At 31.9% G+C, this 15,789-nt stretch overlaps 1 protein-coding gene, 1 non-coding gene and 1 pseudogene across 2 annotated transcripts; 2 read left to right on the top strand and 1 right to left on the bottom strand.

Moving 5' to 3' along the window:
- Window positions 1–1,798: 1,798 nt before the first annotated feature.
- On the top strand, window positions 1,799–4,183 carry LOC129303545 (uncharacterized). Its single transcript, XM_054942921.1, has 2 exons — window positions 1,799–2,134; window positions 3,879–4,183. Exons 1-2 carry the CDS (start codon window positions 1,994–1,996, stop codon window positions 3,945–3,947), a joined length of 210 nt encoding a protein of 69 aa, XP_054798896.1. The 5' UTR covers window positions 1,799–1,993; the 3' UTR covers window positions 3,948–4,183.
- A 1,719-nt stretch (window positions 4,184–5,902) lies between these two features.
- LOC129303783 (protein LEAD-SENSITIVE 1-like) lies at window positions 5,903–9,964 on the bottom strand (annotated as a pseudogene).
- Window positions 9,965–12,697: 2,733 nt separating this feature from the next.
- On the top strand, window positions 12,698–12,803 carry LOC129304287 (U6 spliceosomal RNA). The gene has a single exon (XR_008591653.1). It is a non-coding gene; the product is annotated as a U6 spliceosomal RNA (small nuclear RNA).
- The last annotated feature ends 2,986 nt before the right edge of the window (window positions 12,804–15,789 follow it).

Below are 15,789 nucleotides of genomic sequence, written 5' to 3'. Positions count from 1 at the left end.
TATATATATATATATATATGTATGTATATGTTATAATTCATTATCTCAATTCATATAAATAAAAAAATTAAAGAATATATGCATACCTAAAGAATTCATGAGCATTTGAAAAACTCGATTACCTCGAGTGTAGACAGATGCACAACCCACAGGTCCCAGAGTCTTTAGAGTTCATAGATAATAGAGTAGAAGAAAATGAGTCGTGTATTTGTGGTTATCGACTGATCAACTTATATAGATCAGATTGGTAACGGCCTTATTACATAATTAAAATAATTATATCACATTATCTCTGATTCAATCAATTAAGAGATAGAAAATAACTGACAGCTACTGAGTTGTGAGTTGGCCTCTGTCCGTTGGGTTTACTTGTGTGGTCCACCTATCACGGTCTATACAAGATCATAAAGACCAAATTGTTGGGCTTATTGATTAATACCAATTCATAAATAATATTCCAACAATATATATATTTGAAAATGATCAATAAAATTTTTCTTGTTCCTTCAACCATTTTTTGGCCAAATATTCGTTCAACGGTTCAACCATTAAATAAATTATTCACACCATTTTATTTTATTATTCATACAATTTAATTATTTTTATATGATTATTAGGTCAAATTTGAGTACTGTTGAATTCAATTATTAGAATCAACATTTAACCTACCTCAAATGTTCCTGAGTTATTATAAAAAAATAAATTAAAACTCTTAAACTTTTGCCTTTAAATTTAAAACTAAAAAAATAAAAGAATATATGGATACCCTCGTGAGTCTTACTCTACGTAACAGTTTGTTTGTGCAATTGTGTTAAGCATTTGTATTTTTTGGCCAAAAAAAGTTGGTATTTAAAAAGACGGATACAAAAATATAAAAAAGATATATTTTTATTTTTAAAGAAAAATTGATGTATAAAATAAAGGAAAATATCATCTAAAGATTCCCGTAGCATTTTAATTTATTAAAGAATAACTTAAAAAAATTGAAATATCATTGCATCTCCCGAAAGCCTGGGACATATTTTTTGGAGAGGTACCCCAGTTATTCCTACAACATTTCACGAGTCTTACTCCAATATAAATAATAAAACATTTGACTATTAATAAATTATCATATATAATTAATAAATGAATATTCATTTATAAATAAGTTTAAAAAAATTAACAGGCTTGATTTAATTTTACAAGTCTTCCACTAATATAAACAACAAAGTATTTAGCCATTGACAAATTATCATACATAATTAACAAGCAAATATTTGTTCATAAATAAAAAGTTACAAAAACTAGTAGATATAGTTTAATTTTACAAGTCTATTAGCTATTGACAAATTATTATGCATAATTAACAAGCAAATATTTGTCCATAAACAAGAGGTTACAAAAACTAGTAGGCATAGTTTAATTTTACAAATCTTGCTTACATATAAATAACAAAATATTTGGTTAAAAATAATATATTAGGTCTATAAATTTTTGTAACTTATTCATGAATAAATATTCACTTATTAATTATATACAGTAACTTATCAATAATCAAATATTTTATTGTTTATACCAATACTTGTAAAATGCTATAGGGGTGATTAGATTTTTTCCCCCAAAATCTTATTTTCACATATGTCTCAGGGTTGCAGTGATGTTCCTTTTTAGTGTCTTTCTTTGATATTTAAACATTACAGGGGTCCTTAGATGATAATTTTACTGAAAAGGTCGGTTGAAGGGCCAGGATTAACCCTTATAAAACGAGGAGGCCTTATAAGGCGAGGTGATTTTACCGCCAGATTAAACTGACGCTACATATTGGCGAACCTGGAGACGCACAGCAGGGAAGCGCCTAAAGAGAATCGAAACACGAAGAACAAATTCTGACCGGGTCGTCCCAGATTTTGTTGGTTTTTTTCCAATCCTGGTTTCGCTTTCTGCTTTTCTCAGGTGTCACCGAACTCCAGAACTTCCTTATCTCTTCCGACGACAAATTCTTCGATCAGCGATGAGCCGGCGAACCGGAACCAGCGATCCATCGGCTTTGACCCGGGCGGTAGAATCCGTCTTTGCCTTTGTCAGATTCGCCGAGTTTGAGATCCTCTTCCTTCTATTCTTTGTCATCGCGTATGTTATCTTCAAAGACATTGTAAGTTCTCCCCTCTTTATCCTTTCTATCTGTGGTTTAGCTGTAAATATTGATAATGATTTTATCTAAACTTCGAATTTGTTGGTGTGGATGTGAATAATTTTGTACATGTTCAACTTGGTTCTTAATGTTTAGTCCTAAGGAATAATTCAGATTGACCTTGACATTACCCTGTTTACATCTCAATATTCGGATCTGATGGATTTATGGTTGATTTGTCACCAGTGTTGATCATTTTTATAGAATTTCGCTCTTGTAAATAACATAACTTCCTTGTGAATTAATATATTGTGCATATATTATCACTTGAGGTGGTAGATTAATCCTTTTCTTAGTTTATGGAATTAATAAACGAAGCCTTTTATCGAGGTCTCACTTGTTGGCAGTAAACTGGTGGAAACTGGAAAGTTCCCAGGAAATGGTTGATGAGGCTTCTGTTTCTTTATTATTTGTTCTGTTGTTACAGAGAAATGCATCTATAGGTTGAGAATTTCACACTATATAACTGGAGAAAGAGTTAAGGGCTCCATTGTTCAAATCTGATGGAATAACCATGGGGCCATTTGGTATGTAAAGAGAAACAAAACGAAGATGTTAGTGGAAGATGACTCCCGTGCCTTACTAAAAAGCAGTGATGAGAAGAGAGACATTGTTGAGTAATGATGAAGTCACAATAGACATTGCATATTTCATTCTGTTTCATAGAGCCAACAAGAACATGACATATATTGCTTCTTCTTTTTTTTTTTTTCCCTCTCCTTTTGCAATCGAGGGGGATTCCTTTTCCTTTATGATACCAAACATGTAAAAACTTTATGGGAGTTCCTCTCTTTTTAGGATGTTTGTGTAACATGTGATAAATTGATGCTATAAACAAAGTTATTGCTCTACAGAGTTACAATTTTTTGTCCATGTTAGATTAGTATTAGTAAGCAGGGAGATCTGCTTTCTCTAGTAACGTGGTCAATATTGTTTGTTTCCTTCATTTTCATTATTTGAAGTATCACTGTTGGATCAACAATTGGTTCTCATTTTTCATAGAATAGTGTAATATCCAACGGTCTACACACTGGTACAATTTGTCTAATACTATTGGCTGATATTTGCAATCCCTGCTGTAGAATTTGGAAAGCAATGGCCAGAATGTAAGTTTGGGAATGTACATATTAAGATTCCCCAGCTTTAGTTAGAGACTACTTTTTTTTTTTTTTTTTTTTATTTCCAAAGCATGATACGGTTGTTGATTAGGAGGGGCGGCAACTGCACAGGGGCAGAGAAGCCTTCCTTCTGCATTTTCCCGAATCTGGTCCCCTTTCCCTTGTTTTAGACAGGGAGTACCCTACCCCCACCTGTGTCTTAAGGGAGAGAAATTTCTCCTATCACCACTACATGGGGGCAATACCATAGGAGATCTCACTAACGGGGAAATTGCCATCCCTATCTAGGACCGGAAGACAACTGCAACAGGTTTAGTGCTGTCTTCTTCTTCATAGCTGAGCAAGGAACTTGAACAAGGTTCTGCACTGTCTCTGCATTACTGTGTTCCTGACGATGTTAAATTGTTCATTACTCATTAGTAGTAAGTAACTGGTGTTTTAATTCACAGTTGGTCTTGATATGTTGAAATGCTTGGCAACGATGCCTATGATCTTTATCTCTAGTCCCCATATTCCCCTGTTCCCTGCCTAATATTCAATTATTGCCTCTGCAAGTGCATGTTAATAACTGATTATTTCCATTGCAGACGTCGAGGCCTGAATACAATCAAATACTTGTAAAGAAGCCTGGTGGAATTGATCTTTGGCCTTACTAGAAGAAGAAAACTTTTTGTTTGAATGTGTTGGATGTTAGCATCAGTGGGATGTTTAGCATGCTGTCCTATCACTATGTAGGGTTCCTATCCTATTTGTATGTCACACTAATTTTGTAAGTGAAACAGATAAAACTTCAAAATCCTACTTCCATTCTTCACACAAGAGTAGCAAAATCGAGTAGAAGAATTGCGACATTACACTTCTTGATTTTAAATCCCATCTTTGTTCTTTTTTTTGTCTTCCGTTTACCTCTTTACATTGTTAGTTCATGCCTCACATCTAGTGGCATAAAGCATAATATTGATAAATGATCCTGACCTAATTTCTTTTTTTCGCTCTTTCTTTATTTTATTTTATTTTACCTTCGCGGCATATTGAGTGCTAAACTTGCGTCATGTATTGTGCAACTCTACCAACCATGGCTTGTTTCACTGAACCCAAAAAGAAAATGCTGCTCGTTTGGGCTTTAAGTTTGAATTGAACCGGTAAATTGCACTTCTCTTTAAAAAATGTTCACGTGAATTATACAAAATGTTTATTTTTATTGAGATTACGTAAAATTTTATTTAATTTTAAAAATGTAGTCTAAATTTTATTTTTTTAAAATATCTCCAATGAAAAATATGTATTTGCATTAATAGATGGTACTTTAATTTGAAAACAAAGTTCAAAATTTGATTTCCTTAAATAGATCACGCATCAACTATTAATTTATAAAAAAAGTATCAACTATTTATTTGGAATGTATTAAAATTTGTGATAAATTAGATTCATAGTTTTCAACACAAAATAAATATCCGAGACCAGACGAGAGGAGACAAAAACGCATCAAGTTGTATCATATGTAAATAGATAATTGAATTAGCTTTACTCCTAAACAATTTTATCGTTCAAAAATTATATTTATCTCACAAACTAAGACCTAACTATAAGATTAACTCGTAAAGTCTAACAACTAACGTCTTTTGTCATATTCTAAAAATTAATTTAAAAAGTTCATTATATATCTTATAATTGAGTCTTAAATTAAGTGGTTAACACACAATTTTTCCTTAAGTGGTTAACACACAATTTTTCCCCTTTCTTATTGGATTTGAATCCCGTAAGTGGTTATTCATTCAACAAATGTCTCACATGTTATGATAATGACAATTCAATTTAATCAAACTGCTACAAAAAATTGTTATATATTACTCAAAAAGTATTAAATTTTAAATTTTTAAATAGGACAACATATATGAGAAGTCTTTCGATCACAAGAATTATTTTAAATTTTTAAAAGAAAATATATCTTAATAATTTTAAAGTATTAAAAAATTCAATAACTATAGTTAAGATATTTATTAAATGAGTAGACTTAAACAACTCACCGTATCCAAATCATTTCTTATTTGGCATTCAATTGCAGTATTGGGAAGTAACTAGAGCTTTCTTGAGGGTTAAGTAGCGTAACCTAGAATGAAGCCCCATTTGAAAGCCATTCTTCAAGTCACTATAATGGTACGCAACATTTATGTCACTAATCCAAGAAAAGGAAAGGGATCTTGCTTCAAATTGTATCACTAATCGAGGGTTAAGGTACCTATGAGGCTTGTTAGTTCTAAATAGTATACATGTTTCTGACGAATGGCCATCTCTTACTCTTGACCATATTCTCTTTACTTTCTCTAACTCTTGACCATATTCTTCTTCATTTCTTATGTTTGTTTTTACCAAAAGGAACATGCTATATGGGCATGACATCTCTTCTCAGCACAGCGAAATTAGAAGGGGATTACATTAAGATTTCCTGTAATACAATTAAATATCAAAGGTTCATCAACAACTTTGCAGCGCAAAGTAAAAACTATACCCTGTTAAGTATCGATGAACCTTGTGGCATTTATTTATGTTGTGAAGAACTTCTGTGTAATTCTCCCAAATTAGAATCCACATCAAAACATGTGAATGCATATCTTAGAACATCTTAAGGTCTCTTCAATAAATAATAAGGACTAATATGGTTCACATAACAACTTCATATACACACAACAAAGCATTGCAATAATAGGTATTGTTAGTTTCAAATGACTTCATCATTTGTGGCAAACATCTTGCACACTCCCAACTCGTGAATAAAAACCACACATATTGTTAATAAGCAAATCGCATTTCAAATATTAAAATACTCACCAAAGGGAGACAAATCGCTAAACTTTCCCTAACTTAGCATTATCCAATTTTTGTGCAGCTTCATCTAGTCTGTTTTGGTCAATCTCATTTGCCCTGGCTGGTTCCTCCAAGCCAGACGGATCTATAAGCCTTTCCACAGGAACTTTGACTACATCACGGCGCACTCCCATATCAGAAACAAAACGGCTAACACAGTACATGCCACAACCAACCAGTGCCAGGCCACTGAAACTAGTGGTCAAGAAGCGAAGTGGTGAAGAAACTACTGCACTAACAGCAGCCACATAAGATGCTGCCTGCCCGCTCCGGCCTACACTGATGTTAGTGCTCACAAGAAGGCCTGTTTTGCAGTAAATAGCGAAATCTTCACAGTTGTTTTTGAAGACATTGTAGCCACCAAATCCATTTTGGAGAAGATATCTAGCACGGTGGATGACATCTTTCGGTGGATCTGATGAGGCAAGTGTGCAGGTGCCTCCTCGAGCTTTGGCAAGAAAAAATGCTGGTGAGACACCATACTCAAAGCGGTATAGATGACCACCAAAAAGAAAACAATCCAAGCATGAAGAAATGACCCCGTTAAGCTTTGATTGGTCACCACACTTTGGGCATGGATTGTCAGCAAAATGAGTGGGAGATGAACTCGAAAAGAAACGATCCAAGAAAGTTCCTGTTCCAATTTCTTGACCTCCTCTAGTGAAATGGATCACCATTCCCTCCCCAACATATATTCCTGTTGTCTTGTACAAATGACATGGGCAATACAGAATCGTCATTTCAGTAAGATGCGCATTATAATTAAAGCAACCAAAAAAAAAAAAAATTGATTCTTGCCAATCCAAAAGAAAATGTACATATTTGTAAATGAGATTTGGAAAACAACCACGACATGCAAAAAGTTCAAAGGTTGGTCAATCTTAGCATGGATAAATAAGGACAAGATGCTAACTAATTCTAGGACGCGTTGCTATTAAAGCTTAATAAATGATAGAGCACAATGGCGTCTTGCAATCCATGTAGCCGACCCCACCTAGTGGGATAAAGGCGTTGTTGTTGTTGTTGCAGATAATTTCTTTCTCGCTCCCATAACTGTTCTTTAATAAAAATTTCCCATGCATGATGCAAGGAATTGATACTGAAGGTTCTGAACAGTTCTTTTGATTTTACTGCTGATCAAATGGATCAAATGTTTGCAGAATGCATTATCCATACCGTTTCTCAATAGGCAGTGTTAATTGTTCCATTTTCTGAATGTCAAACACAACCCTGACTTTCAGTCCCCCCCCCCCCACACACACAAACTTGGCTTGTGCTAATAACTAAGAAACCTTGAACATCAAAAGACACAATTGTTTTTTATCCATTAATCGATGCACATAATTTTTTAAAATCTCCCACCCCAATGGCCCAATTCTTCTATCATAAGTGAATAACAATACAATTCATATCAGAAACAAGATGACAGAAGTCCATGAACTAGATTGCTAGAACATCTATCCATAACATTTTACAACATTTATACATTACTGTCTCCCCGTCAATTCATCCACCAAAACATTGAGGAACTGTGATTCTCATGGTTAAGAATCGTTAACTTCTGGCAGAAGAATATGCAATGGGATCACAGCCACAACACTCGTCATCACAATATCACCTTCAAGTCAAATTCATGAAAAGCAAAAGCAAAGACCTCCACTGAGCTAGATTCAACTTCTGCTGACCTTGACTGAGGAAAGAGAACTGAAGTCAGCGTGTTAAGCAATGCTTTTCATTTCACTTCTTGGCCCCACTTAAGGTAAATAGGTAATGCTTTCCCAACATGAACAGGATTGCCAATGGTTAGTGAAGAGCTGAAGAAAAGCCACTCTTTCTTCTTGAAGCCTAAGATGGGAAAGCATAGCTTTCCCATCAATATTGCAATTCCCGGATCCTACTTCACAACTTTTTTTCTGCACGATAATCACTAATCCCTTTTTTCAAGGGATGAGCTCTGACTCAAGCTATCGAGAAGGGATCTAATCCAGATATTGACCTTAAATCACACACTGTCATTTAAAGGTCATTCAAGGAATCTCCACTATATCTTATTGAGTAAATGCTCCCTGACATATTCCTTGAAGGACATTCCCTATTCAGAATTTCCTGCTTAGTCTTCTTCCAACGTGGCAAGTGAAGTTGGCCTTGGAGATGGTGACTACTTATTTCGATGCTCATAGGGTTTGAACTTGAACCTACAACAATCAGCACAAGGAATTTCTGTCCACCTAATTATAATCTTAGCTTCAGGTCATTGTTAGCTTTGTTCATATGGCTTGAGAGTTTAAGTGATGGATGAATTGACTCACAGGCTGGAGGGTCCTTCCTGCCCAAACTCAACTAATTAGTTATAGGCTTCGTTTTCCTGTGCTATAGCAATAGGCTCTTTATTTGCCTAGGCACCTTAACACTTTAGCCCTTTACACCTATCAAAATCCTTTCTTTACTGGAAGGATTCTTAGTACCTTATTGGCGATGAAAGTTCAGATCTAGTATTTTTATTTTGTACAACGTTAAATTACATTGCACAAGCAAATTCCCTGGGTGAACATTGGGACAATATTTTCTCATTCCTTAAATCTACAAGGCCTGTATAAAACCTTCAAATATTGCAGCAAGCATGAAAAAATTCAGGAACTTCCAGATTCAAATGCACAAGCATCATTGTGCCACTAATGTCTCATAGTTTATAATACAAATAATGTTACTTGATTCAAAAACATTGCAATTATGATGAAAGTAACCGAAGCCACTAGGGGTTTCTAACTGGGAGTTGACAAAAGTAACCTTAGTGTCAGATTGGCTGTCCAACTCAATTTACATGATGGAAGCAAGAGGTCACACCAGTAGCCACCCAAAAGCTAAGGCTGCAGATTTAAATGTCAAGCATCATTGGTAACCTTGGCGAGCTTGAAAAATGAATTACCATTGTACAGGGCGCTTGTTTTTCTTAGGCGTCCCGATAAATTACCCAATGTTGCAGGACCAAATGCTATCACTTGGAAATGGCCAAAACCATTCTGACACTATTACGAACTTGAGAAATTCAACAAAATACAACCTCCCATCCACTTTTTTCTTTTATTATCATTATTATTATTTTTTGTGAACATTAACTGGAGTATTTTAACATATAATTAGCGCGTACAAAAATACGATATGAACAAGGAACTTAATCCCTAAACGACACAACACAAACTTGCAATTTGACCAAGAAAGCTTAATCGATACACAGATTATCTAAATAATCTAATAGTTATCATTAAATTAAATTAGACCAGCCCCTATTCCCGCCAATAAACAAACCCGAGAAAACAAACCACGACCAGAACCTGCATAAGATCACATAAAAAGTGGGGAAAAACCCAATAACCTGTGCTATAGTAAACACAAAAAGAAAAACTGGAAACTCGGAAAGAACCAGACAGAGTAACCCGATCCAAAAAATCCTTTTTTTTATAATACATCCATATCAAGTACAAATAAAAGCAGAAACAGAAAGTAATCAAGAAGGACAAGCAGAGAAGGGATGACCGTGATGCGCATAAATGTGTGCCTTGCCTCCTCCACGAGTAAATGTGATCACCGGGGCTCAGTTCTCCCCGATCGATCCTGTTCGAGAGCACTCCCATGATCCTTCACTCTTGGTTTGTTCACAAAAAAACAGATCTCTCCCCAAACTCTCGGATTTTTTAAGGCTGAAGAAAGAAATGGAAATTAATGACTCCCCCTGGTGGAGAAGGAGAGGGAAAGGGAAATGAGCGAGCAAGGGAGACAGAGACAGTGGAATTAACGCAAACGTTCTCCTTTTATTCCTTCGCCTCTACGTCTGTGCTTCACTGAAAGATGAAGCTGGTAAAAAATAAAAAATAAAAAAAAAGGGCAATGATAATTTTTTTTCTTCAAAAAAGTTAAGATTACTGATATCTTTTTCCTCAATTATTCGTCTACTATTCTTAAATTTATATGTAAAATAATTTAAATAATTTTTTCTTAACGTTGAAATAAATACATTGGATCATGCACATGTAAATTGTTCTTTTAATATTTAAAAAGATACATTAGGTTGATAAAAAGTTAACTTTGACATCAATTATCTTAAAAATTATAAAAAATTTTCAAAAATTATAAAAGGAAGACCAAAAAAAATTATATATAAGTACCTTACAAGAGATTTAATACCAATTAAGTTCTATAAATTACATATAAATTATCAGGATAAATAATTTTTCTTAACGTTTGAAATAAATACATTGGATCATGCACATGTAAATTGTTCTTTTAATATTTAAAAAAGATACATTGGTTGATAAAAAGTTAACTTTGACATCAATTATCTTAAAAATTATAAAAAAATTTTCAAAAATTATAAAAGGAAGACCAAAAAAAATTATATATAAGTACCTTACAAGCGATTTAATACCAATTAAGTTCTATAAATTACATATAAATTATCCGATTCAAATGTTATTTCTTACTCAGATTAAAATATGATATTGATCAATCAATTTAACTAACTACTAGGTAATTAGTAGATCATAATTGCTGGAAAAAACACAATAAATAATTAAAAATATTTTGTAATTTATATATAATTTAGAGAAACTTAACTGATATTAATTTTTTATAGGACATTTATTTGTAAGTCCTTTTCTATAATTTAAAAATTTCTGTATTTTTTGGATTAACCAATTCTCAAGTTTATTGAAAAGTTACTATTTTTTAATATTTAACTTCTCTTAAAATATATGACGTTAGTCACAATTAAAATACATAGATAAATAGTAAAAAAAATTAAATATGCAGGAGGAACAAATAAAAAATATGAAGAAAATGTTTTACATAAAAATACTTTACTACTCATAATTTACTAATAGTCATCATCATGCATTATAATTTTATAATATTTATTTTATGATTCAAATATTATTGTCAACTTTCCAATTACTCAACCACTATTATTTTATTAATAATAGTGGTTTTTTTTAATAATAGTAATGTTTTAAAAAAAACCATTATTATTGATAAAATAAAGAAAACTCTCTCCTAACGTACAAAGGTTAGGGAATATTCTTTTTCACGTTGTTATTGCTTTTGTTACCCCAAATCTCACGACATTAGGGAATCTCCGTCTTGGATTTTTCCTATCTATTGATTTTGTTACGCAAAGAAATAATATCTTTTACAAATTTTAAGTTAACAAGGTAAACCAATTGGTTTTGGCTTTTAATGTTGACAAAGATTTTGCACTAACTTTTCAAACAAATAATGTGTGTATATATATATATAATTATAATCAAATTCCTACGCAATAACGTACATCTAAGATTTCAATTGTATATATCGAATAAATGTAGAAAAAATTCACAAAATAAGAAAATTATAATAATTTTTTTGTTGTATTAGTAAAATTAATTGAGAGTTGCATTAAACTTATCATAAAATCTCAAATTTAAATCTTAAGATATATAGTTGCAACAAATAAATATGTTAAAGGCATTCACGATATATCCATGAGGTTACTAGTGACAATAACAATCTCATACCAAAAGTTCAAATTAATTTGAGTAAGTAGCCTAGATTTTGTAAGATACTAGATAAAAAAAAAAAAACCAAATAGTAAATGGGATAGGATTTGAGAGAATGTTTAGGATTGTGAGAAAGAACATAAGTTTGAGGTACAATTATTATTTCATTTTTTTAACAATATAAAATATAAAACTTATATCCAATTACTTATTGGCAAAATGACATTTTTTTTTTGCATTACTCAATGTTGTTGAAACTAGACCGAATCGAATGATTTGACTGGTCTAACAGTTACCAGCTAAACAAAACGTTCTAGTCCAACTAATTAAACTAATCTGGCATTTGAATTGAGCTGATCTAGCCAGTTTTGAGAGAGAACCAGCTTTAACTTAAAAATCAGAGTGGGTCAACCCAATTCAAAGCTAAAAAAAAAAAAAAAATAAAAAGAAATTTAGGTTAAGTCACTTGGATTCACGATTTTTTTTCTCTAATTACTAATTCTCTCTTGTCTTCTCTTTTCTAATGTGTAATCTCTTCTTCATGGTTCAGGCTCAATCTCTGACTTTTCCTCCAACCTCTCCTTCCAACTCTAGTGATATAGTCTTTGGCATCGAGATTAGAAGCTTGTGAGTCGTGACATGATGAAGTGCCTCCAGTTCCAGCGGTCCAAGCATCTAGCCTTTAGAGTCGAAATCCCAAACATTATCGACAAATTAATATTTTATTTATATATTTGTACATATAAATATTATTTTTATTTAATTTTTATATTATCTGTTTGACCACCGATCTAATTAGTTGAATAATGAAAACCGCAACTGTTACTCTTTCAGGTTTGACATCCGATATGAGTTTCAAAGCACTGGCATTAATAATAGCAATTATTGCACTTCAGGGTTTGCAAGTTTTGAAATCCTCAAAAGGACCAAACCTTTCAATTAAGCACATACACGAATATATCCACACGCACAACGTTTACGCACATGAGCGCAAGTTTAAATATGTGACATCTGTCCTTTCAAGGATGTCAAATAAAATTGAAACGATAAAAAAGAAAAAATTAGTATAGCTTTTATATAAAGATGACTTGGATAAATCAAGAAACGATCTAAATTTTTTAAATTAATTCATATGTTTATGATATAGATTAGCTCATATGTTTATTAAAGATTTTTGTGGCTTTGATCGTTTCCCATTTTTAGATTTGGAGGCAATGAATGATGAAAATTAATTTTGCTCGCTGGATTTGGTTCATTGTATTTTCTTTGTTCATATGAATGAAAGTTTTCAGTGTTACATTAAAATGTGTGTGTGTGTGTGTGTGTGTGACCTCTCTCGCAAAGATGGCAAAGTTGTGCAACCGAACTCAAAAATCCTTGACAAGGACCAAGGCCATTGCAAGCACCAGAACAACTATTGGAGTCATTGTCACTATAATAGTAAAGCGACCACCAAATTTAACTATTGCTCTAATATATTTCATGGATCTATATTGAAAACTCAAAAATATATTGAAAACATTTTACAATGCACTTGGAAATACAAGGCAAGCCACTTGAGAATGAATTTAATTTTCAAGTAAGTTGCAAAACAGTTACAACTAAGCTTACAATTTTCAATAGTTAAGAAATTAGATTAGAACAATAATTAAGCCTTCACTCCAATTTCACGACTACTCTAAAAATAGAAACTAGATTAGAAGTATTTTACAACACTTTGATAATATAGATGGTAAACCACTTGAAAATGAAATCATTCCACAATAATTTTGAAATATTAATTTTAACTTAATTTTCTGTTTTTAGTTGTTAAAAATTAAAGGGAAAAGACAATTTGACCCCTAAATTATATATGTCCAAGAGCATTTAAATTTTTTTAGTATAATATTTTCTTTTAACTTTTAAAATTATCCATTCTACTTTTACTATTAATAAAAGTTAACTTTAATATTAACTGATTTAAAAATGACCTCAAAAATTACAAAAAGTGATCAAGAAAATTACAAAAAAAATCAAATTACAAATAATGACCCAAAAAATACAGAAAATAACCAAGAAATTCTTAGTCTTTTTTTATTTTCTAATTAACTAATAATCAAAGTTAATTTTTATAATTTTTGTTAATAACAAGGGTAACTTTATACCATTTTCAAAATTTTAAAGGAGAATATTATATTAAAAATAAGTTTAAAATAATATTCTGGACCTATAATTTAAAATATCAAATTTCCATTTAACCCAAAATTAAATTATAGTAATAGTCAAATTTTCAATTTCTCTCTCTCATCATGGCCGGGCCTTCTCTAGTTAATTTCTTTTCTTTTGCGAGTAAAGCCTTTAGGTGTAGTGATATAAAATAGTTCTTCTCCTTGAGGCACTATTTTTTTGGGAGAATGATAAAAACAATTTAAAAAAATTAATTAATTTAAGTTAAGTTTTAAATATCAAATTTTAAGAATTTACAACTCAATCTCTCAATTTTACAACTTCACTCTATTGTGATGAATTTATAACTTGTATTTCAAATTTTAACATGAAAAACAATGTTTTTTATTCTTCAACCATATTAAAATTTAAAAAATAAATTATAAATTTATTACAATGCACTTACAAAATTAAGAGATGGATTTATAAATTTATAAAGTTTGATACTTGGGACCTAATTTAAGTTAATTGATCTTTTTGAGACCTCTTTGTCATTTTCTTTTTTTTTTTAAAAAAAATTATTTCTTTTGTTTGAGTGCACCTACCCTAAATTAAGCCCAACATAACCCTGCATACTTAGGTTGGTTCGGCCTTAAGCCCAAAATTAGAACATGAGGGATCACTAGAAGATAGCGGAGAGGATAACAAGTTTGAAAAATGATGATTTTGCTTTTAAAAAATTATTTAGGAGAAAAATATCTCACCACTTAGTATAAGGTCTCCAATACTTTTTATTAAAAAAAAGAAAAAATAATCTTTAATCCTTAAAAAAAAGATAAGGGTGCTGCTATTACAAATTATTTAACTTTAATGCCCCATTTGGTATGTGGCATTTAAGGATAAGCAACATTGAGATTAGGTTAGAGCAATATCACATTTAATATGTTTGGTATGGATCATTCACCAATACTTAGGATTAGTGTAAGGTTGCTTTTACTAATCCACAATTAACTCTAAAATCAAGGTAATCACAAGCTAACTCAAGTGAATTACTAAGTTTGTACAAATTTACATAAATCAGATCCCAACTTTTCAAACTCATAAAATGCCTCTAAAATAATTTCATAAATAAGAATCATCGCAAAAATATGTTTACAAAAGCATGGAATGCCAAATTGTATCAAAGCATTTGCAATTAGGTTGAAAAAGGAACATTTTGGTATAGCAGAGTAGAGGTGCATCACGGCATCCCGCTTATGCACTATGATACATCCTTCTCCATGCCATGTGCCATAGAACATTGCACAAATTTGACAACACAAAATGTAACATCCTAAAAAACTAATTAGGATTAGGTTAAGTGAAAGGAGAGTAATTAAGTGAATTAATATTGTGTGTGGCTAGAGAGATCTAATAAGCAAGTATGATTACGAATTTAGCCTTAATTTGGGTCCAAAGTGAAGTCATACCATTCAGGCATCAAAAGGGGATAAAGAATTAAAAAAGAGTGCTTTGTGCCATATGCCGTGGTGTGATCTGCCACAATGCACAGAGCAACTAACAAAGGATGGGTCTCTCTGTATCATACGCTATGGTATGGATTGCGTGTGCCACAGTGCACAATTTAAATTTTGCTTACATTAGTTTGTGTCTGTTCAAAAAATCAAAGAGAGGAGTGAAAAAAAAAAGAAAGCACACCTATTGCTCTACTAGGCACGAATTTGGAACCATACGAAATTTGGAACCATTAAGATATTAAAGATTTCTAACTCATAAGGTAAGTACATTATGTCTTTCTCTTCCCTTTCCTTCCATTATTATAAGGATTAAAGTTAGGATTTGAGTTAGGAGAGTGATTTTCGGTTCATATAAGTTATGGGTCTGAATATAATGGCTAAAACAAGAATAATGGGAGTGGTTAGAGTATTTAGACCCTACATTAATAATTTTGAGAATTGTT

Source organism: Prosopis cineraria, unplaced genomic scaffold, assembly GCF_029017545.1.
Source record: "Prosopis cineraria cultivar Desert tree isolate PC_DT_omini unplaced genomic scaffold, ASM2901754v1 PC2, whole genome shotgun sequence".
In the NCBI taxonomy this organism is placed as follows: Eukaryota; Viridiplantae; Streptophyta; class Magnoliopsida; order Fabales; family Fabaceae; genus Prosopis; species Prosopis cineraria.
Note: the sequence above shows the minus strand (reverse complement) of the source record. Positions and strands in the feature narration are given on the sequence as shown.